This window comes from Gymnogyps californianus, chromosome 1 (genome assembly GCF_018139145.2).
Source record: "Gymnogyps californianus isolate 813 chromosome 1, ASM1813914v2, whole genome shotgun sequence".
Classification (NCBI taxonomy): Eukaryota; Metazoa; Chordata; class Aves; order Accipitriformes; family Cathartidae; genus Gymnogyps; species Gymnogyps californianus.
In genome coordinates, this window is record NC_059471.1 from 193,778,797 (window position 1) to 193,803,553 (window position 24,757).

Consider the following 24,757-nt stretch of genomic DNA (forward strand, 5'->3'; position numbering starts at 1 on the left):
TGCCTTTAAAGAGCTTCAGCTGTTTCTAGAGAACACGTAGCTTTATTACTGCACCCAGACAGTACTCAGTGTTTTAAACTAATATCCAGTCATGTTGCAATAGCTCACGTAGTTTACACAGTTTGCTAGAAAATACGGTATTCCATTGAAAGAAGAAAGAAAAGGGATTTTAACTGAATTTGTGCAATAATACGTATCCTAGCCCTAGATATAATAAACAGTGGTTATTGTGATTGATATTCTGCCAATATGTCGTCATTGTCACTGATCTCTCTCTACATTTTTATGGAAAACATGAAAAAATGCTCCATGTCAATGCCTAGCAGTACAAAAGGAAATAATTATTAAAATTTCTGTAGAGTCTCATAGGAGAAAATTGTGACAAGAATACAAATTTTTAAAGAACTCATTACTTTAACTTCAGTCTCTGCAAGAGATCTGTTTTAGTGCGGTCGTTTTCATATAAATATGTGCCTTCCTTGCCCTTGTTCAACCCCATACTATGCATAAGTCTCACAAACACATAACAACAATATGCTACAGAGTGTTAGATAACTGCATATTTTTTATTGTATAATTGCAAAAAAAACAAAAAAAAAGAAGCTCCCCAATACCGAGAATAATGTAAAATTAAAGAAGTTTAGGTCATATAGTAATTTAATATGGAACTGTGCTTAATATTAATTCTTACACATTTTTTTTTTATTTTTACAAGTTGTATGTGTGGTTACTCTATATTTATTGAAATAAAGGGATGCATTGTTTCTAAAAATGGTAGGAAATGAGCTGTTCAGGAAAAAATAAGACACTTATATGTTCATGTATTGTATTGCTACCTTGACATTCCCAATTTTTTTAATCAAAAAATATAGTTAAATATGCAATTTAATAAAAAATGACCATCCATTCTACTTATTAAAAGCTGAATTTTAAAAAGAACAATAAGAAATGCATCTGCTTTATGGTTGCTATAGCACTGTGTATTTCACCTAACCTCTTCTAAAAGTTCCTGATTTCAAGGTTATATTAAGTGTCTTACTATATTATTATTATAAAAAAAGATTTTGACCCCAATGCACTGTTAGAAAGCTAACCATTTTCTCTTTGAGTGCCAATTACTTTGTACAGATGTACCTTCAGGCCTCTTCTTTGATTCAGTGTGCAACCCACAGACAGAAAATGAGTCCTTTAACTTTTTCTATACATACTTATCTGGTAGTATTTTAAAAAGGAAGCAACTGTCATCAAATAATCAATTTGCTTCCCTTTTTTACACTTGCAAACAAACCTAAAAAACTCCATCATTATCTTTGTATTACATGACTAGTCAGACCAATGGAAAAAAAGAAGTAAAAAAAAGTTACCCTTTTTTGTTGCTGTTGGGATAGCAAAGTGAAAAAAATGATGTGCTGTGAGGCATTTTAGGTCCTTAGTGAGAGATCACTGTTTCAGACACGGTATCAGGCGAAAAATAAAGCCTCAGGAAGTTATGAGGTCTGACCCACACAAACCTGTTTAACAAGTGTGTAGAATCTGATGGACTTCCACAAGGTTGTTGCTGGTTTTCCCTACTGAAAACAAAACCTGAAGCAGCCCCATCCTCAACTCCTAGTCCACAAAGCATTGAATAGAAAACGTTATGTAGGAAAGGGAAACTGCAGCTACAAATACAGAAGCATGTTATGCCAATATCTTATCTTTTATAGCTGTCTTTGAATGTGAAAAACTTTTGATACAGAGATCATATTTTACTTGTTTTTGTTTAATAATTATACTCCCATTTGTTATTTGCAATTCAGGTAATACATATATGCCCATATATCTTATATTGCCTGTGGTTCTGCTTCCCCTCTTTTGGCATTTTTTCTTCTTCACACCACAGTGGAATGCAGAATTACAAGATAGGTGAAAATGTCTGATATGAGGCGACTACATTTGTACCTTAAAATGCCTGTACAGGTGTCAGTAAATCCTACCACGGGAGCTCTTACCATTATCAAAACCTTCTGTTTTTATTCAAACCTCCATAGAGGGCATGACGAATTTCAGCTGATAAAATCAGAGACAGTTTGGGTCTCTTTGCTTTCTATTGAGTGGCACAGCAGCAGCTTGCAAGTGTATAATTTTCAAATTTGAAACCAATCGATTGGACCCTTTATTCCAACTACAACCGCAGCTATTGAATGAACTAGGAAGAAAGGACTACTTTGTAACAACTATTTCTCACTTCTTTATATCTATCTTCCAGCTAGTACTCACCAAACAAGAATAGGAGTCATTCAATCTGTGATCCAAGGTCTGCCTCTGAAGCAGTCTAAAGAGGGAAGCATGGTCAAATTTGCAGGGATTAGCAGAAATAAACTCATCCATGCCATGTTTCTGACCACGGTCTGTATCTGTTCATAGAAAGGAAAAATGTGCAGAACAATACATGTGAGTGTGCGTGCAGATGTACAAACACAAGTGTACACATGGTATATAAGTCTTAATATATAAACTTTCTTGAAAATATCTCAAAGAAATAAGTCACATAAGTAGATGCTTGCAGGTGACTTATTACAGAATCTTGTTTTTTAATCTGAAAATAATATCATACCAATCTATGGAGTGTAACAGTGAAAAAAAATAAAGTTGCTACCCACTGACAGATTAAACAAAATTTAGAAAGGCTACCAGAAAATACAACATAGTACATTAAAATAATTCTTAAAGCATGGTTTTCTAGTGGAGCTCTTCAAATGTTACAATTTACAAAACAATGTTATGAGTATGAAAAAAATGTGTTCTATAATTTCCTGGCTTTGTGTAGCACTCTTTCTAATTTTAGCAAAATAACCAAATAAATATCCCTCCCTTCATTGCAAAAAAAAAAGAAAAGGTTTATGCATTTATTTCTTCAGATAAGAAAGAGCATCTCCGCTGCAGATCAAAGTACCACTCATAGAAATATCCATCATTGCTTGAAGCCTACTTCTCAAATGGCAAACTGGAGCAGAAATGAACACACTGGCCTGAGCTAGGTCATTTCCAGCCTTCTTTTTGTACTCAGCTTTTAATGAGACAAACCTTAATGTAGTAATGGCAAAGAGCTCCTTCAACCTTCCAGCAAAGAGTAGTGAAAAAGGGAGCAGCATTTTTGTGTAAATACATGGAGAAAACATACCATCCCAAATGGCACTTCAATCAAAGGCCCAAATTTATTGTTCTTCACAGATTGCATCTTTCAACGCCTTTAAACCCCGCGGGTTTATCAAAAGAGAAGCTCTAGTGATTGCTTTCATTAATGCTATGTTTTGTCAAAGTCCTCAATGTGAATTATCTATCAAGTATGGACAGAAAAAGCCTTACAGTGCCCAAAAGGACTAGTTATGTATTAGCACATTAGCTGTCTTGGATTCTATAGACTGTACTGGGGTGAACAGTCCTATCAACTTAAAAATTGACTTCCCCTTTCAATAGGGTCTTAGCTCTTTGTTCCTTTAAATTCAAACCTAGGTCTTTTTATATTCGTTACTAGAAAAGTATAGATCTAAGTGTATCCTAAATGCAATTTTGAAAACCTGCATAGTACAAACCTAAAATTTCTAAAGAAAAGGAGACAAAAGTTTATTGATTAAACCCAATTATAGAGTCAGGTTCATAATAAAACTCAATATTGATCTGTGGGCATGATGCTAACATAATCAGTCACATTTAGAAATTTAGCCCCAGATCATATTGATCCATGTCAAGTCCAACTTTCAGCTGTATTTGTGGATGGGAGAATTATTTAATTCAAGCTGAAGGATCTGCAGCATCACGTCCTGGAAAGATGCAGAAACTAATTCATATCACTTGGCTTTGCATTGTCAAAGCAAGAGTCACATCCATGTGACAGATTTCACCAAGGTGGATGTAGCAAATAAACAGTATGACAATATATCGATGGTGTAAGGTATGAGACCATCATCCCAGAGAAACAGCAGCATATATTTTTAATGGTTTAAGGATCAGTAGCATATGTGATTACATAGATTAACAATATTTCCATGAGCATTAGACTAGCCTATCATTAATGACAAACTTAGCTCATATCTGTGACATAGGTACGTGAAATGCCCTCTCTTAATTAGTGCAATTTAAATGTGTTTAAACACATGAATTCAAGGATAAACAACTTATATCAACACAACTACATTACTGAAAGTACTAAACTACAATGGGAAGTTTTCTATAGTTTTCAAAATGATCCACACACAGATAAAAGTCTTCCAAACCCAGTATGTTCAATGTGTGACTGGTTTCTACATTTCTTGTAAGTTTTCCTTCTTATATGAATATCTGACTCATCGAGTCATTGTTTACAATAAGACAGATGACAGAAAAGAAAAAGGATTAATATTTCTTTCTGCCATTGGTCTCATGTACAAATTATACACAGGTGAATCTTTCTTAAATTAACTGGCTTGATTTTTTTCTCTCGTTAACCACACAAATATAAAAGATTTCCCCTTTTTAAAAGAAAATCTGTGTAAGTACTGACAAGTAATTAAGTATTTTGAAATCACGAAACTGGATGTTGCAAATGAAACAGATTCAACATTCTGATACAGTCATCCAGATGATCAGAATGTGTAAGGTGACCTACTGAATACAATGCAGCTTGTGAAAGTAGAATCTGCTATTACATAATTTGGGCAAAATAAACAAAAATATTCATTTAAAAATATAAATACCTGCTAGATTTAATTCTACAGAAAGATCTATGATTGATCACCATCTTTTTAAGTGAATCAAACAGTACAAATAACATGCTCAAATAGTAACAGAAGATCTGTTACCAAATATATTTTAGCAACAGAAAACCAATTAAAAACTTACCTTTGCCAGCTGTAGGCAAGCAGGAAATAATAGAAAAATAGATCTAGTGTAATACATTACATTTTATTTTACTGTTATGCTAGATATACAAGATAACTGGTAAATCTTTTTGAAACAAAATGGATTTTAAAAAAATGTAAGAACTTGATCAAAGATTATGAGGCATTCATAAATGTTATATGAATGTGATTTAAAAATTATTTAACACGCTACTTTTAAAAATTGTTAGAGTGATTGTATTTTTCAAATTCCTACACAAATGAGCGTTAGATGTCCTGTTCAAGCTACATGCAAATGCAGCAGTCATAAAGAGTGCTATATTGTGATACACAGTTAAGAAAAAATACAATTCCATTTCATTCTGTACACTTTCTCAATCTTGGGAAGTATTGCGAAGATATTTGGGGAGAACTTTGAAGCAGTAATACTTCTGCTTTTTCACAATTAATTTTCTTCCCTTCTTAATGGAATTTGTTGTCCTGCTTTCAAGTTGCCTCTAACTCAAACTCATTGTTTTGGCTGCTATTTCCATGTTATACTGTCTGTTTCAGGTTGTGTATTTATTTAATCTTTTGGAAACTGTTAGCCAAAAAACTATCTATTTTTTTGGATCAAGATAGGACATATATATATATATTTTAAAACCATGGTAAAAACTTACAAAAGCTATTGCAGGAGTTTTAGCAAATTCTTCGGGTGTTCTTTTAGACAAGGATATTCATTTTGGCAGAATAGCATCCTGAATATGCCTTTTGCCATCTTTACAAGAAAATTCCAATTTTAGTCCAGCTGATGGTATGTGATGGTATGTGATGATATAAAAATCATCACATCCTCAATGACTTAGTAGAGTTGGATGAATTAAGACTACCAAGAATTCCATGTTTATGGCACATGCTCGAGTAGTTCCAGACCAGAAGCAAATACACGTTTTCTGTAGCATTTACTCTGTGCTAGGGTGAACTACAGGAACTGGCCTTGCAAAGTGATGACCTCTTCCTTTTTCTGGCTCTCAGTGACATCTTTGCTTGAGTTTAAGCATCGTGGAAGCAATTTGAACTAACTCAGTCAGGCAGGAAAGAAGAGCTGGTAGAGGCAAGAAATCTAGTATTGCAGGGATTAAAAAGATTTAAAGACTAGGAGTAGTAGGGTAAGAACTACGACTCTGACACAGAAGAGGTTGGAACTGCTTGGATGAAGATGAAGGTGCACGTGCTCTTTGCAAAAGACAGTGGCAAGACACGCATTACATTCCTTCAGGTGCCACTCCGTACAGATAGTGACAGCTTACACAGGGAACGTTTCGACACCTGATCATTGACCAGGACTCCAGAGTGCTGCATGCTTAGAAACACAGGCCAAAGAGACAATCTATGCCCCCAGAACCTTATCATTTAAATATCAGACAATGAAATAACAGATGCAGAGAAAGTGGCAGAATATGAGAAAGCAGCTGGCCCATATGGCCCGACCGTCAGGCCGGGGATAGCACACTGATGGATTGCCAGTATTTTGCCAAAGGACAGATTTGAAGAGGATACTAGTTAGCTTTTGCATGTTTCTGAGTAGCACGGGAGAGAGCATAAAGGTGACTTACTGACTGCCTAAGGCGGTGGAGGCCAGTGTTAACCTTTTCTTTCTAAAAGGGAGATGGGGTAGTTGGAGGCGAGCAGGAATGGGACATGAAGGGGAATGGGGGAACGTGCAGGGAAGGTGGAGTTACTCCACTCTTCCAGGTGGCAAAGTCTATGATGGATATAAAGCTGCAAACCTGCTGAGAAAACTATATCAAATGGAAAAATATCTATTATTTCTGTTTGTTTCTAAAAGATTTAATTAATTGAACATACAGATACAAACATCTCAGAACCATTTTAAAAGAACTGCTTTACAAGAACATTACCAACTATTCCAAAACTGAGCAATGCCACCATAGGGTTAAGCAGTGGTATTTCTTGTGTGTATGTATTACGACACCAGTACCTTAATATTAATCATATTCTGGTTTTCCCACAGAGTTTCTGATGTAGCCAGTTCAAAGATTCAGTGATACAAATAACATTTAAAAGAAATATGAAATTCATAATTTATTCCCATATCATTAAACTATGATAGGGAGAGAAATTTTATAGTGCTTATCATCGGTATATCCAAATAGATTGAAAATGTTAATGTTGTATTTTCATGACTAATCCCAAAGCATTTCTTCATTTGGCAAATTGCCTGCACTTTCTTCTTGATTACACAACACTGACAGCTCCACTTGGATGATTTAAATGTCCAGACAAGCTTCCTCCGTGATGCTCTTTTGGTCAGATGGATGTTTCATTTGGAAATGTCTTCAACTTTGCTGTCATTGGATTGATGTCTTGTAATACCAATGTATGGCCTATGTATTTGACTCCCTTTGCTACTCCCTTGCTACTTAATAAATAGGATTTCATGTTTTGCACATGGGCTTTAAACAGCATTTTTATGACAACTGTTATAATTGGTCTCTGCAAAATCTCAAATTATTTTCCTTTTGTGAGCTGTTTTGATAAGTGACATCATTCCAAAAGAGAGATGAGGAAAACTATACATCTCAGATTAAATGACTCCTCACCTAACTTGGTTTTCTAGTATCTGTCTCTCTCCTTTCTTCTCTGCAAATATTTTCACAAAGAGACCATCTCTGAACTCATGGTGGTGTAGGATCAGAATGATGTTTGGCTTTGTGTTGCTTCATTAAGACATGACAATCCCCTCATGTGCTGCTGTTACTCCTTTGTTACAACCATGTTTTTAAGAGTGTTCATCACTTCAGCAGCCTTTCTAACTGTATGAATAGATCTCCTAATACATGGCTCATTAAGAAAGGGATCGCCTCCTGCACCTTTATGTGACTTAGATGAATCTATTTTTAATTGGCCCTTTCCCTGAAACATTCATGTCCTTGGGAAACTTCTGTCTTTTCTACAATCATGCATCCTTCAATACTCTCTCCTTTGCATTACAGCATGCTTATTCAGAATAGTGGAACTGAAGAGCTGTCTCTTTTTCTTGATCATTGCTGACATTAGCCTGTCTTCACTTTTGTTTTGGAGCCACCTAATACTACAAAAGTGCAGTACCAAGTTGCTTTACTTAGAAATGAAGAAATTGGCTAGTATTCATTTTAGAAGTTGGACAGGTACAACAGCAGTTTGATCCAGTGCCACACTTAAATGTGTATCATTTGCCTCATTGGTTGTATAGAATATCAAGTTTCTTCTAAATGCCCTACCTGAATGATCCTAAACTGCTATACAGCATCAACAAGAAGAGACTGCACATTCAGATCAGTCAGAGATCTGTAGGTTGGTCTTTCGGAGTGCTGCTGCTGTGCACATGCAAGAGCAACATTTCCATTTTCTGCATTTGTGATAATTGCTGCAAAGATCAGTCAGACCCTGGCTGTCTTATTATAATCATGTCTAGTTTCTTTTCAGGAGTTCCTGATGTGTTTGTTTTGATCCAGCTCTGGGGTGGTTGGATTTTGTTCATATCATTTTAAGCACACTTTTGTACAAGGAATTGTCTTCTGTGGAACAAGGCACCAATAACTGCAAAAAATACAGCCTTTGTTATACAAAAGGAGTCTCTTATTCCTTCCTACTACTTTCTTTTATACAAAAGGAGCTTATGGTACAGATCACAGGAATAATTCTACCACAGCTTACAAAAACTCTTAAAGAGTTTTGAACTTGAGAATATAGAAAACAGTAGAGGCTGTGAAATAAAGTATCATTTATTGTCATTTACACATCACTTGATTAAAAATGTTAAATGTTTAATGAAATGCTTGCATTTGACAAGTTGTCATTTTCAGCTAATAATGTAACATTTACTTTGGAAGGTAGAATTTTGTCTACAAGGCAATGGAAAATGGAAATCTTAGTATTTATTACTAGCAAAAAATTAACCTTAATACAGCTAGGTATGTGGCATATTAATCATCATCTGATGTTTTAATTTCTTTAATGACAACTTTCAGTTCCTTTTCATATTTATCAAGAGAATTTCAGGATTACAGAAGATATTTTATAAACACAATATATAAAACCATTGAAACATGTCTCCTTAGGTTGATTTTTCTCTACATCCAGCCGTTTAAAGATATTTAAATTTTTTCAAGTTATTGAAAGTTCTTTTTGTACATTTTATCAGGATGAGTGAGTTGTATTTCTTATCTTCCTAGACGATGAGGAAGATGGGGACAGACTTTCAAGACTTGAATATTATTAAATGACATTTGTTTTGCAAAGCCCTAGTTGGTTTTCTGCTTTCTGTATGTGGAGGGGGCATTGTATGATGTACTTTAAAAACTGAAACAATGCAATCTTGTATTGGCCGGAAATGCTTACATGATGTATTAATTGAAAAATAAGATACATAAAAAAGTAGTTGACAAATTCTCTGGTCATAATTGTATTTCCTAATACTAAAAATGTATCATAGTAAAGAAGAAAAAAATGGAAATGAATTTCACTTAATATATACACTAGCTCTCAAGTACTCAGTGTTATATCTTGATTAAAAATAAAATACTCTTAACTTCACGAAAACTTTTTTCTAGGGGGAAACAAAATGAACTTCTTAAGAAACCGAACATATTTAAATCTGACAAAAGGTCAGCTATAGATTCCTCTCAGGAGTAAAACTGTGCCCCAAGAAAATCAGCACAGTATACGTAAATGAAGCAGGAGTCTTAGAAAATTATTTAAGGTTATATCTGTAAACCCTAGTTCTTGCAGTTTCTTAAAAACTGATTAATTTGATTATGTCCATTTCTACCTCAAGTGCAAAAGACAGAATAATAAGATTTTCCTCTTGTAGGCAGAACCGGAGGTATTACAGAAATAAGTCAAACATTGATTCTTTTAAGACTAAACCTCACATTAAGTTAAATTTCACAAGTTACTCTATTGCAAAGATTCTATGAATTAATTACAAAATACCAACATTGAAGTGCATTAAAACCAAAGGCAAATAATAATTTAACCACGGATTTTTGATTTATATCCAGTTCAGTCATACCAGTTTGTGCAAGTTGATACATAAGCATGACAGAAATATATATGATATTTTGAGGCTTTTGATCTTTCCTTAAACTGTCTTTAAAATAAACCTTATTTTTCCTATGGTTTCCACCTAAGAATTGTAGTCACCCTAACTGTCTAAGGCAATATTAAGACGTGTCAATCGTGTTTTTTAATTCTTTACCGCTATCAGTAATTTTATCTCTGAAAACATAATTTCAGTATATCCAAACTTGCAATTGTTCTTTGTACCTTTTTCTTTCTATAACTTTCCCTGCCCTGTGGTCAGTGTTTTCTAGTTGCTTTCACTTCCACGTAAACCCTGTGTCCCAGAAGAACAGCAATTCCTTGGCTACTACTGACTACAGTCACTTCTTTTGTACTTTCTAATGATGCACATGAAGTAGAAACATTAGGAGGGGAACACAGTGAACTCCCAGTACCCAGTCCAGATCCAGGTAACTGGAAGGAGGTGAGCAGAAGCACTCCCCAGCTGTTGCCCCACCTTTGCTTTTGCAGTGTTACTTACATCCTACAAAATAGTTCACCTTAACACCTCCCGTGATGAATGGTTACTTCACCCTTCCAAATGGTTTCAGATTAAAAATTCAACAGATGTCAGTGCTTTTGTGAGATTAAACTATGTTTTTTTCCATGTTCTTGACAGCCCAGTCAGGATTTTAGATAACTATTACTGAGTTTAACGAGCACATTTTACTGTCTTCTAATAGCAAAATGATAAAAGATTACAGCATGAATGGAAGGCTCTGAGACCAAGTGATAGCAGGACTGATGGACGAGAATGGTTTTGGGTCAACCCGCTATAGAATTCAGACATTAAACCAAGTTGAGTCTAAAACATATTTCCCTTCTATCACTCTACATATACAAATATATGATAATGAAGAAGGATTACTGTATACAGTCATACAATGTAAAAATTTGATGGCTATTACAAAAATCCTGGATTGCACTCAGCCTCCAGAACAACAACAAAATCATATATGCTTCCTATGTGCAGATATCTACATGACAGAATACTTACAAAGAGATTATATGAAAATTTCAGCATATGGTTAATATATGATATCTACCTTGATTTTCTCTGAAACAATATATTCCTCAAAGAAAGATGAGGAAAACTTAAACCTGATTTTTTTTGGAAATTTTTTTATATGTAGTTTAATATTACACTGAGGGGTGCAAAAATCCAGCAGCCCATTTAGTGCCTTTCAGCTCACAATGTACTGTCTGCATAGCAATTTTTAGATAACTAATATATAGAATGTATGATAAAGCTGACCTAAATCTACGAAATTCTGAGAACAAATTGATGCTTTTCTATTCAACACTACACTGGCTGGCTACTGAAAAATATAATGTAAACCAAACACCATCTCCATGGTAATATGTGGGTCAACTGTAATGAATAAGAAGCTAATTGCCGTATTTTCATGGATTATAATAAAAATAATGACCTGCAAGTCAGGATTTCCCTCGCTGGTAATAATAATCTGAGTTAAAGAGCTTCTGGCTAACAACAAACTGCTAGGCACATTTCCCTAGTGAATGAGTTCTGCTTAATTAAACTTCATTGAGGGAGCTGCTACATATTTTACCAACTAAAACCAAAACCAAAGCCACAAAAGAAAAAGAAAGCCAGCTTACAAAGTGGGGATATATCCGTGTTGACATTTCCTCCTTTAGGATTCATCTTCTGAGCTTGACTTGCAGGAATAGGCTTATATGATTGACCTGTGGCTCTGTACATGGCTTGAACCCAGAGTATTCTATCCTGCTCATCGTCACTGGCAAATATCACCGTATCACCTTCTTTCACAGCATTGAAAAACATTTGACCACCCTGAAGACCTGGAGCAGGAAATAGGAAGGTAATCTTAATAAATACAAGTTACTTCTAAATCACCATCAATGTTTATTACATTATTGGTTTTCCTCTGTGTGTGTGTGGGGAGGTGGGTGTTAAAACATTTTATAGGTATTTATGACCTAGAAATATGATAAAATCTAGAGCTATAACGATCAAATGGTAATACATGCAAGTAACATATACGTAGAATACATATAGAAGTCACAGGAGAAAATATTTCCATAATTCCATTTCCAATTCAATTCCAATTTATTTCTTATTCATCTTCTCTGTGTCATACGCTACTTTGCATTTCTCTAACATATCCTCCTTCTCGGCATCATTTTCTTAGCTGGAACTCCCTGTCAACTTTCTCTCTTCTTGAACAGAGGCAGCTCCACACCTCTTATCAGTGTTGCTGCTCCTTCCTTGGTCCCTTTTTCTCATTCCAGTGTTTTGTTCTGAGAGCGCACAAGCAGAACAGCACACAACAGTCAACGTAACTGCACTGGGGATTTTTTTATGACAACATTGTTTTGGCTTTCCAAACACCTTCCGAGCATTGTTTGCCTTCTCAATTTTTCTAAACATCAAGCCAATGTTTCCAAAGGTCAATCTTCAGTATCTTAGAAGTCTCTTAAATTCATAACCCTCCACTGCATAGGTAGAGTAGAATAATTTTTCTCTACATGTGTAACTTTGATTTCCCTCTGCCATTTTAATACTAACTTGTGCAGATTTTTCTGATCTCTTCAAATTTATTTTTGATTACGCTGAGTAATTTCTTAGCAAGCACTGTCATCGTTCACCTTCTTTTCTAAATCATTTATGAATATACTTCACAGTACACTGCCACATGACTCCACCATCAAAAATAGAGAGAAAAGGGAAAGACTGACAAGAATTCATAATTTTTTCCTTGTATCATATGTGGTCTTACAATGTTTCAGGCAACCTTAGTGTAAATTTATTGTTCATTCTTCTTACAACAAGCTTCTTTCTAAAAGCATGATTTTTCACACCAGAAAATCCTAGTGGAATAATAGTCAAAGAACCTTGGGGTTTTTTGCTGCTAGATCAAAACGAGCAAATTGAACGAGCCACCTTACACAAACATATCGTACTTCAAAATCAGGAAAAGTACCTGTGTGAGGAGCTGTATAATCCACAGTGTATCCTTCGAGTTGCATCAGTTCCTGAGGCTCAGATTTCTTTTCTCTGTAACTGCACATTGCAAATGTATATTGGCTAACCTGAATAAGAAAGGACTTCTTAATTGCTGAATTCCATTCCAGAAGTGTATAACACATGTACCATGGTTTAAATCAGCTTTCAGTTGTGCTGAAGAAATAAACCCCATTTTTTTCCCAGAAATATCTACAGTGTAAAACTTTGTGTTCTTTCCCCTTCCTGCCAAAAGGAAGGAAAAAAAAAAAAGCTATAAACACATCTCTCTGCAGTTTCCTGAAATACAATGTATTTTGGGCTGTTGCTTTATGAAAAATTGAAAGGAAGCAGATTAGGTTCTGGTAGGGAAAATACCTGGTACTGTGGTACTGACTAAACCGCTCAGTCTACTGTGCGAGAAAAGAAGCTGGAAAAAACAGGACTTTTAATGTATAAAAGTACTGTTTGCAGAAGGAGTGCCACAATTATCATGCAGCTGGAAAGATGAACACATAATCTGGCCAATTCTCGTTAAAGATGATAAGTACCAGAACCTTCAGTTTGATTTTATAGTCTAATTTCTGCATCTTTTGCACCTGTGTTCACACCCATCTCCAGGTTGCTTGGCTCACTGGATACAGTACTGTGTAGGCCAAGCAGCTTGCAGCTGGCATGAACAACATCAGTTACTTCTCATCAAGTACAACTATTAAAAAAACCCAAAGCAATAAGAAGAGAATCTGTCGCCACGTGGTCTAAGACTCCCTAGACAGAATAGAAAGCAATGAGAGCTGAGGAAAAAGTGACTGGAAAGATAAGAAAGGAATGTAACAGCTAGGAGAGGAAAAGCAATCACTGAAACAAAACTGAGGTGTTCCCAGCCTTAAATGAAGAGCTGGAAAGACTATAAAAGGTGACCAGAAGAAAGAGCTTGTGAATCTGTGAACACTTGAAACTTAAGGGAACTGAATTTACATGGGCCTGTGAAACTCTCATCTCCAAGGACTGTACGATACCTGGTCAACTGACTTGTTTTGCACTATAATATGATTTCTTAGATCTGTAAAATTATGCAAGGATAGGCAAGGAGCTTGTCTGATAGACGATGGACCATCTTTATCTCAGTTGCTGACCGCTCAGCTAACTGTTACCTAGATTTATTGCTTTGGCTACAACTTCAGGAATGATCCTTTCTGAAGTAAAGCTTTGACACCTGACTTCAGCTTCATTCAAATATTCGCTGGTGCTGTACCCGTACGCCACTCCATCTCAAAGTCCAATGACTTCAACTGCTATTGGCAAAAGATTTTTGATTCTCTCTAAAAGATTGATATTTTTGGAAAATAAGGATAGAAGGTGTGATTATTATCTGCATAATGCTCTAAAAAATATTTCATTATTTTAAGTATTTGGGTTTTTTTGAAACAGGATTATGCTGTGCTATGTGCATGCAGTGTATGGTGACTGAACATCCTCTGCCACAGCGTGTGCAAGCAAAAGGAACAAGCTTAACAGCTCTCTGCAAAATTGCCATCAGGCCTCAAATGCTGAACTGATGTCTCCAGAACCACAGCAGAAGTCTACAGGTGAGAGAAATCAAACATAGGTATTCCAGTTTAATTAATACATTAGTTAAGCGAAGGCAGTTTTATAGGAGATAAGAATTTGAGAGACACTGTCAGGCAACTAAAACTGAGTGCCAGCTTTCCACATCAAATTTCGTACATTCACTTAAGTGGGCTCTACCAAGGAGAAAGAGCTAAATATAAATAAATGCAAAAAACAATCTAGCCCATCACTTTCAGAAATTCAGATTTTCAGGCTAGAAAGGAATATTACAACCAGCCAGCCTGTCCTCCAGCATGACATACATGACAGAATTTCACCTCACTGTTTGTGCATTGAGCCCATAGTTTTGCTTTCATTTATAGTTTGTACTTTAGAAAATTACTGTGTTTTGGTTTAAAGATTTTAAGTTATCCCTGGGCTGGCAGGGCAGGGCCTGGCAGCCAGGGCCCAGCCAGGAGCAGGGCAGCCGGGGGCACCGGGGCAGCCCCAGCCCCAGGCATTGGGCACCTCCCTGGGCACAGGCCAAGGCTGGGCCAGGATGTGGGCCTGAGGGTGGGCCCTGCTTGCCGGGGCCCATTGCTGGGCAGGGCAGGGCTGTGGGGAGCTGGAGACCAGCCCTGCCGTGGCATCACTGGGGCAGGGGATGATGGCCCTGGGAGGCTGAAACAGGGTCCTGGCCTGTGGGCAGGGTGGGGAGGCCCTGGGCGGGCTGGGCAGGGACAGTCTGGGCTGGTGGTCCCCTTGGGACCCTGATGCAGGGCTCAGCCCCTACGCCATGTCATCCGCTCTAGGCCCAGCAGCAATATCACCTCTGTTACTGCTCGGTATTTCCCTGTTTATATTCCCAAGAACTGTATTTGCCCTCATGCACAAGCACGGAGGGAGCTGTTGGTTAGTCACTCACCTCTAAATCCTTTGCAACTAGCACTGTATTTCATGAGAGCTCCCTCCTCTCCTTTTCTTGTAAACTGAACCTACAGATTTAATTTTTGATACCTGGCAGTGCAGTAAAAACATTTTTCAAATTATTCTATTTTGTTGAATGAAATAACCTGGCAAGCACTCACATCACTCATATTTTCATGTCAACAACGCCGTACAACCACACTGTACAGCCGAACCGAGCCATCAAAAAGGAAGCTAGCAGACACTAATTGTGGAAATGCAGAGGATGCCCATTTTTTTCAGATTTCCTCAGCCACTGTATGTTTTTGAAGATAAGGTTGTGGAAGATCTGGACTATGTGTCTGTCTTTGTTAATTTTTAACCTCATCTCTATTAACAAGACAGCAATTATAATGCTGTTGATTTTACTTTTTCAAATGTATTTCAAATGCATTCTCTTATTTTAAAGGAACAATTTATTAAAAGATATTCATGTCACAATCAGTCTTACACTTCATCTTTTTGTTGAAAATGAGATATTTTAAAGTCTCTCCACCAAAGAAACAAATAGAAAAACTCCAGAAAACTCTGTTGGCGGAAAAAAGTTTCAACAAAATAAAGAAATACAGAATGTGCCTCGTTTGTTTACACTCGCAAGCTCTTAAACACTTTTCCTTATGGTTATTGGTGGCTGCTATCAGTTATTATAGAGAGAACCACCAGCACAATCTGAAATTACATTTTTTAATATAGATCTATGACCGGGTTTAAGCGTATTGTTAGTAGTTAATGGAGCTGTAAGTAGTTTTTCCTTAGAATTCAGCAAATTAGCATCAATACTTCATGGAATAAGGGGTACTCAAAAGTCAAGACTATGTACAACACATTCTCAGACAAAAACAGAATCAAGCCACCTTCTTAAATAGTAATTCTTGACAGAAGACAAGGCAATCCTCTTCCTACAACTGCATTTACCTGAATTTCATAATTTTCCAGAGGTCCAAACACCCGACTACCAGCTGTTCTACCTACTTTGTAACAAAGTGGAAAACCAACAACCTGTGCATGTATGACAGACAGATAGGCACAGAAATATGGACATCACTTATGAGCAGTGTCACTAGAGGATGTCCCCATGGGGCAGAAAGAGCCTGTTTGACGTGCTGGGAAGAACTGTTACTGCAAACCTGGAGGGGGACTCTGTGGTCCCTGCTATGGGGCATCACTGGGCAGCCCGCTTCAGGAGCTGAGCAGCAAGAATTAGCATGCGTGGTTGGCATGTTTAGAAAAAAAATTATCCATGAAACAAATGACTGACTTTTCAAACATTAGAACAGATGAAATTAAAATGACAGAAGTGAATCTGCATTCAGATTACTGGAGGAAGATATTATCAGACAGTAAATGAAGTAAACCACAGCATGCCGAGCTGAGGCTTTTTACCTAACACGTTATGTCCCTGTCTTTTTCCAGTTTGAAATGAAAAATCTTTTAGAGAAGTGACTGGATTGTAAAAGGAAGAAAAGCAAATATAATGAGAGGGTTAAAATTTCCAGACTCTGTAACCTTCCTATGACATTGAGCTCTTCTTTCAGAAACCACTAACAACTTCTAATACGTGTAGCAATAACAAAGGTGCACATTACTCACATCACACTCCTGAAAAATCAACATTATTCATTTAATTTCACACCTGAGTTAAATTTCCACAGCACGTGTAAATCATACTGATCGCCTCTGTCTTAGAACTGAATTTCACGGCCTTAATATTTTACTAACATAAGCTAAAAGCTAATCTATAGAGGAAGACTCGTCAATATATCAATAATATATCAATACAACAGACTGATATTCATTACTGAATGCTTATTTCACACATATTGACTTCAGCGTATTGTCAGTGTATGTATCACGGCTGGACTATATAAACGAGCTAGAGCTGTCTGGACAGTAAATATTGATTTAACACGGTATTTTTTATGTAGTCTTATTGAATTGATAGATGCTTTAAAATGAAATAGATGTCTAAATCCCATCACAGTTGGAAAATTCCTGTAATATTCTCCTCCAGTATTTCAATTTCAGCATAGAAAGCAGAAGATAGTTAAAATTAACTTAGCTGGAATAAACTGGTCTCCCAGATGGCTCCATATCACACGCACAGAAAGACTACGTGTCTTAGGTGCGCACTTTAAAACTCAGATGACACCTGTGGCTTAGAGGAAGAGAACAAGGTCTTTCTTTTTGTGAAAGGGGGGATGTAAAGTAGGAGGAGTGTTAAAGAAAAGCATGAAGGACAAGGGAGCATCTAGCCTTTCTTTTTTTTTTTCTGTAACTTTAAATTATTTTCCCTTCACGTCCATGCCTTAACAGCTATCCTAAATAGAGATCTTCCCAACCTTTACAAATCTTAACAAAGTCACAAAAAGTCCTCATCTCTTCACAGTGAGAATTCAGTAGACTTTCCAGAAGATCCTGTTCAACCTTGTAACCATTACTCACTGATTAACAATATGCAAGCAAATTCCCATTGAAGCCAGGGAGAACACTGTATTGACATCAAGCTTAGCAAGAATATGCAAATACTCTCTGCTTTTAACTTTACTTTATTAAAGACCTTGTTCAGGACTTTTTTTTTACATCCTTACAGTTTTCATCATTTAGGAGTAGGAGGAGACCAGGTGAGTGTGACTGACAGAGTGGTAGAGAGAGGAATCAGGCTTTCTGTAAAGTAGTTTTAGAAGCCTTCGTTCTTAAAAAAGCCTCGTTAACAGGCTTCATCCTTTGTATGACATTTATGAAGGCTCACACTTTTAACAGTTTTCTGTCAACAAAACAAAGGACACAGAAGAATAGTATTCCCTGAACTGACTCAGAAGAACATCAAATTTGTAACCGCAATCCAAAGACAAGCACAAACAGAAAATAATGATTTTTCCAAAGACTCACAAAAATCATTCATTTCTCAGTTTTGACCACTCAAAATCTACTTTTCCATTCCTATTCTATTAATCTCATGTTAATGTCACCATTCACTAGCACGTGAAAATACTTACAGTTCTAGGTTTGGACAAAAACTTACGAAATACCAGCCCAGCACATTTTTGTGGCCAAGAACAACTGCTACACTAGATTTTCTGTAAAAACTACACAATTTTACCCAATTTAATTTTCCAAGGAAGAACAAAAAATAGCATTATTCAAAAAATATTTATGAAGAAGTTCTTAATAGTAACTATTGTTGCTTTAATTTTAAAGGCAAGAAATCTTTGTTGAGATAGAATAAATGAAACAGTAAGTACAACCCACTTGGTGAAATATAACTTTATTTTAAATTGAGTGCTGCTAGACAGCTGTCAGCGGAATGTTTCAAGGTCACAACAATTTCATTCAGAAATTTCTAGGTCTCAGTCGAAACACAGCTCAGTCTAGAGACTCATTTATATATATGTAAAACTCAGTGACATTTCTGTTTGCCACATATGTAAATTAAAAAAAAAAATACCCGGGATGTCTCTATGCTGTAAGAAGCTTGGAGCAGTGCTGCATATGTTGCCCGAAGATACTGATTTACTAATGGCTCCAGAAACCATACCTAAGAAAATTGATAGTCCAAGACTACTTTTAATGAAATTTCATGGCAGACTACTAACCTGAACAAGAACAAAGTAGCGTTTTTTCCACCGCTTCCAAACCTTCTGTCCTAGAGCGTACAAATACCTGCAAAGGAAATAATAAAGGGAAAATAATAATATATTTTCCATTAATAAGAAGCATGATATTAGGAGGACCCAATACAAATGAGTGTATTCATTTGCTCTACCTACTGAGCTGTTTCTTCAGTGTTGTCACATCTAAGAAGTGTTCTTTTCTTCTATTTACTCAGACCATAAAAATGCAAAGAGATACTCCTTTTCACTCAAAATAAGACAAAAAGCAGAAACAAAAGATCTCATGTTTGAGAAGACTAACCTGCTTATCACCTATTTTTCACCAATTGCGTCTGAAAATAGAAAAAATAGCTTAAAGCAGAACACTTTTGACTACACAGAGATACTGAATGTTAGAAAAGTTAAACTCCCTAACACATTTTTTTCCATTTGGTTTCCATAGATTTGCTAGTGTTTCTGTAGTCTGTGAGAAGTCAGTCACAGTGTCAGTTTGGGAAAATGCTCAAATAACAAAACGCCAGCAGACACACAAGATGATTAATTTTTTTTCCAGAGTAAACTAGAATCTAATTTCCCAAACAGAAGCACTTCACTGTAAAGACTCCTAGATTACAAAAAAATCCTTGTCACCTTGGCAATTTCCAGGCTTTGAATCAAACAATGTAATCAGGAGTATCAGCTAGTGAGATGACAACACCACAGATGCTGATACTGTTTGGTGGTAGAGGAAGCACCCTCATTACCCAAGAAGTTGCAGCAAGTTTTATGGCATTATAGCGACACTTTTTTCTGTCACTGTGGTCATGTTGCACTGTTGTTAACAAAGACAGCAAGAGGAAAAGGATGAGCTGTGGGATTGTAAGCAAGAGCCTACGAGTGCTAAGGATCTGCTGCTTAAAACCTGGCAGGAAAGTAAAATATTACCTATGAGACGTCCCTTCTGGCTGGCCAGCTTCTATCAAGGGCATCTAGTACAACTAGGTGGGTCCAAGGTAGAACAAAGATCCAAATTGTTCAGACCTATGAATGCTGGCTTCACAGGGCACTCTCCAGAGGATGCTGGCACATATTTTATGGAGAAGTTATAATAACTAGGATCTGAGACGGTTGGTTGGATGATTGGTAGATGGACAGGTGTCTTTGTGGTAAGAAGATAGGGTCTGCTGCCCTCTACTTTGTGATCACTTCTGCGGCTTTGTTGCCCAGTGGTTTTTAACTCAGTCGAAAAACAGCGCAATAAACCAACATCTCATGTGAAACAGGCAAGTAAGATACAGGCAAAACCTTTTTTCCACCTGTCCTGAGCATACACTCAAGCACAATCTTTCCCACTTTAGGTATCACAAAGGACAAATTTTTGTCTAACATGAATGTTCAGTGTAATGCTAATTAACCTTGGTGGTTTGTCAGATTATGTAGTGGCTCCCTCATTACTACAACACCGATATCTTGCCCTTCTTCAACTCCTGCTGCACCTGTGTTGAAGCTTTGCCTCGCTTGGTTACTCTGCTTTTTATTCCTATGAGAGAGAGGACAATTGGCTTCGTGTACGCGATTACCAGTTGATGTAGCTTTGAATAGTCCAGATCCTGCCACACTCTTTTTAACTTTTTAATTCTGTGATTGTTAGTAAATTCAATAAAAAGAAAGGAGAGGAGTAAGGGTTATGTCAGAAAGGGTACCAAAAAAAGGGCCTACTAGAGTTTATTTGAAAGTTTATAATGTTTTCCTACTAAGGAAGCATTTACCTCACAGAGTGATAGGCGCATATTCCCCCACAAAATACAAACTGTTTTGCTTTTCATATATGTTTCAAAAGAGCCAGGCATGTTCCCCTAAATGAGAGCACTTACTTTCCCCAAAGCATACCACATTGCTATTGCCCCATTAATCGCTTTACTATTGTCACAGGGTGGAGGGGGAATGACTGATGAATTTCACTCAGTCTTGAAGATTAATGACCGGGGAGGAGAAAAATAAAAGGGTCCATAGGTGGCCTTTGGGCTCTCTCAGTCCTAAGCCTGCCCTGTTCTTCATGGTGGTTCTGCCACCGCATCCCTCAGAATATCCTGTAGGTTTATCTGATGTATGTTGGAGGACAACTGCCCCATAGACTGTGAAGACCAACTGAGAATACACAGTCCTCAAATTCTACAGTACAAAGATATCCTGACCACGTTCCCACCCTCTTGGCATGTCTTAAATGACTGTAAAGGAGCCATAGACTAACAGAGGATTCTTCTTGCTCAACGGTAATCCTGGTATCACCAGTGGCAAGTAACCCTGGTATCATCATCAGCAGTGACTTTACGTTCTAACAGGAACACGGCAGAAAATGAGTAACGCAACCTTAGAAACACCAGGTTTAATTCATTCTTTTTCATTATTAACTGAGCCTGATATAGAAAGGTGCTTTTAAAATAAGAGATCTTAAAAGAACATTTGCTATCAGAGAAAAGGTTGGTTGCTTTTTAAATTACTTTTCATGTAAGACATACCACTTATGGTCCCACAGTACAGGCAGAACTATCACAAGCTACAGTAAAGTCAAAATTATAAAATAAGAAAGCATACAAAAAAGAAATTAAATAGCAATGTGCACTTTTTATTCCTCCTGTAAATCACTTCCAACTAAGGTGTTAAATAAGAGCTTCCTTGGGAAACAAAGGAGTGGAACATTAACTACCTAACTTTAAAATCCGCTGGTCTTAGATAAGATTAGGTAACAAAGAAAACAGCATTCATGACACAAAGCTGGGATTTAGTATAGAAGGGCAAAGCCTTATGTTACTTGGTTTTACAAATCACTATAAATACAGTTATAATCTTATGTTATTAATCCTTCTCCAGTGCCATCTCTAACGGTGACAGGTTTTTTCCAATGTAGAAAGTTTCAGCCATTTACAAGGGATATATCCTGTGCTCATCGTAAGTGTGCATGCTCCTGAAAGATGAGGAGATTAATTCTTACTCAAGAGTCTAACATTTACACCCAGAAGGAGCCAAACATCCTAGACTCCTAGAATCCTCTTTGAACTTCTCTTTCCCGTTTATTTTCTATTGAAAAAAAATGGGAAGCAAAGGACCTAAGAACCTTGTTAAATCTGGACAGTAATATCTACGATTTGTAGAAACTGCAGTTGATGTCTAGAACAGAAAAAGTCTACAAAAGCCAGTTTCCAGAATTCAATGACACTTGGGTTTCACAACTGGAGCAGAAAATTAATAGGTTAACAGATTCATAAGTGAACTAAATCCTAGAGCTAAGTTGAAGAATGTTTTATTTTTAAGATGGGGAATTGTATCATTTTTCATGGGTCTCAGGTAAATGTCAGTACCACAAACCATAGCAGACCCTCATAGTCACCTACTCACAAAGCTGCAGCCTGCTATTTCTCTACCCATACGTGTATCTGTGTTCACCTACAAGCCCCACTTATTCCATTCAAAAAAATGCACACAACATGCATAGTATTGTTCAGACTATTTTAAACACTCCCAGCAGCAACAAGAAACACACAACAGCCATTCCTTCAAACACTGTACCTTTCTTTAGATAAAATATTCTGTGCAAGACAAAGAAGAAACTGATATTCAGAAGTAGCCAATTCCATATCTCTCAAAATTAACCACACCATTTGCTACAATTTTTCTCCTTCTAATTTGGGTTCCAGAGTTGGGATAATCTAAAATAATTCTTGAATTATTACAGTTCAGCCATAAACTGAGAAAGAAGATACTGAAACGGTTCCCCTGTATCGGAGCACTGAAATAGTAATTGCTTATTACTAAATAGATTTATTTTGACTTCTCTTTAAGACCATGTTCTGAGAGTGTTTAATGAGTAGACTGACAAGAAGTTAGGAAAGATTGGTTTTCTGATGTACATAGAAACAGATATAGATGGCAGACTTTTATTCTGTAAAAATATATTAATATAATAAGATATGTATACATAACATCTATATCTGCATATGTGCACATTAGAAAGCATATTTATAGTTAGTATGTATATGCTTGGTTGTATTCTTCAGTCTTTTTATATTACTCACATAATTTCCAGTAACTTAAGACTAATACACCTGCTTTTATACAGCACATAGAATATAGGACCTTGATCTAACACGTTGAGTCATTAAGTGCTACCCCAATGTAAAGATTTTCTAACAGTTTTGTAGTAATATGAAAACGCAACCAAACGTACAAACCATGCAATCACTTTCCTGAGACTTTTGCTCTTAAAAACAGTTCTACAATTTTCTTTTCTTCAACATTATTTAACACTGCTTTCTTTCTCTTCACTCACTCCCAAATTAAAAAGTAGAAATTGGATTTGTATGAAGTCACAGATTTACCTGATTATACCTCACAATGCTTACAATATGGTAGAAAAATAAACATTTAATAATTAAAGTTCATTTTCCTGGAAAACAAATAAAAACACGAGAAATTACATTTCCACTACAAAACACAGAAACACCTGGATAAAAGTGTTTTATATATCATCTTGTCTCAGTCAGTATCATTTTGTCCTCCGGAAACAGAACAAACAAACCGAACAACCATTTTCTTTAAAAAGTCTGAGCATCACTATATTTTAAATGTACAAAGGTTGAATATTTGAAGTACATTTCCTTGTGTTACAAAAATGCAAAACCATATTGCTAAATATTATAGTTCGGTTTCAATTATGTGATGGCATACACAGGAAAGAAGATGGCAGCTTATTTGCTCTGAGTCCACGCTGCGAGAGTGCAGGGTTCTACTTTTTGATGAAAAAATCAGCACTAATGAATAGCTGAAAAACGTAATTGAGTGTGGAATACCGGAGCTATTCACTGCTGCAGAAATGAGAAAGGACTTACTACTTCTACAGAGATCATTTTTAGACCGGCTTTTTTATTCTAAGGAATGAAGCAATCTATCTACATCTTGAATGATAAATTCTCTACTTGTAAAAGGCTTCATTTATCACAAACAATGAAAAAAATATAGAAAGAAAAATCAATACGTGCAGCAGTTTAGTCCAGCAAAGGCCTTTCTTAAAGAGAAACCTCAGTCAAGGTTGAAAGAGCAATTAATGCAGTCTCAAAAATCTGGGCCACTCTGATAGAGTTCGGTTAACATGTGGCAGAAGTAATCATCCACTTGTGAAAATGATTTTCAGTTCATTCTCAAACACCTTTCAGACACTCATGATCCCATTTAACTGACAACAATACAGGCTATCTGTGGGCATCATTGCATTCGCTGTGAGAGCCAATGGGGACCAAATGCCCACAGGCACTTTCAGTCGTCCCTGCGCTTGCATAAAAGGAATCTTCCTTGCATCGCATTCCTTCTTTTATTTAACCCCGCAAGATTAAGCCATTTTTTTGTCTTCAGTTGAGGATGAGAGAGAAAACTGATTCAAGACAACAATATGACCTGGGTCATAAGAAACCTAGCTGTAAACATTCTTGGATTCATTTTAGTACTCTCTGTGCTCTTGAGAAAGAGAACTAAATAAGCCTTCAACAGATGGAATGAAAAAAATCAGCCTAAACTTCTACTGTAATTATGCCTGCTAAAGATAAAGAAATGTTGAAGAATGTCAAGTCATACAAACACCACAGCCACAGAAAACAGTTCCATTTATTCCAATGAGCAAGATACTCATAATATGAACAGGAGAA

The 24,757-nt window shown here is 36.5% G+C and overlaps 2 protein-coding genes across 15 annotated transcripts in view; one reads left to right on the plus strand and one right to left on the minus strand.

Moving 5' to 3' along the window:
• Nucleotides 1-24,757, plus strand: part of WNT16 (Wnt family member 16) — an 873,674-nt gene that overhangs the window by 578,589 nt on the left and 270,328 nt on the right. The window lies entirely within an intron of this gene.
• The window catches only part of CADPS2 (calcium dependent secretion activator 2), a 327,121-nt gene that overhangs the window by 104,221 nt on the left and 198,143 nt on the right, over nt 1-24,757 (minus strand). For 9 of the 14 annotated variants that reach the window (XM_050892976.1, XM_050892993.1, XM_050892950.1 and 6 more), the window contains exons 9-13: nt 19,065-19,131; nt 12,935-13,043; nt 11,589-11,792; nt 4,861-4,869; nt 2,260-2,396 (exon numbers count right to left, since the gene is read on the minus strand). In XM_050892976.1, the coding sequence (XP_050748933.1) occupies nt 2,260-2,396; nt 4,861-4,869; nt 11,589-11,792; nt 12,935-13,043; nt 19,065-19,131 (526 nt within the window). The remainder of the gene's footprint in view (nt 1-2,259; nt 2,397-4,860; nt 4,870-11,588; nt 11,793-12,934; nt 13,044-19,064; nt 19,132-24,757) is intronic. The other 5 variants (XM_050892956.1, XM_050892948.1, XM_050892951.1 and 2 more) reach the window with 2 other exon arrangements.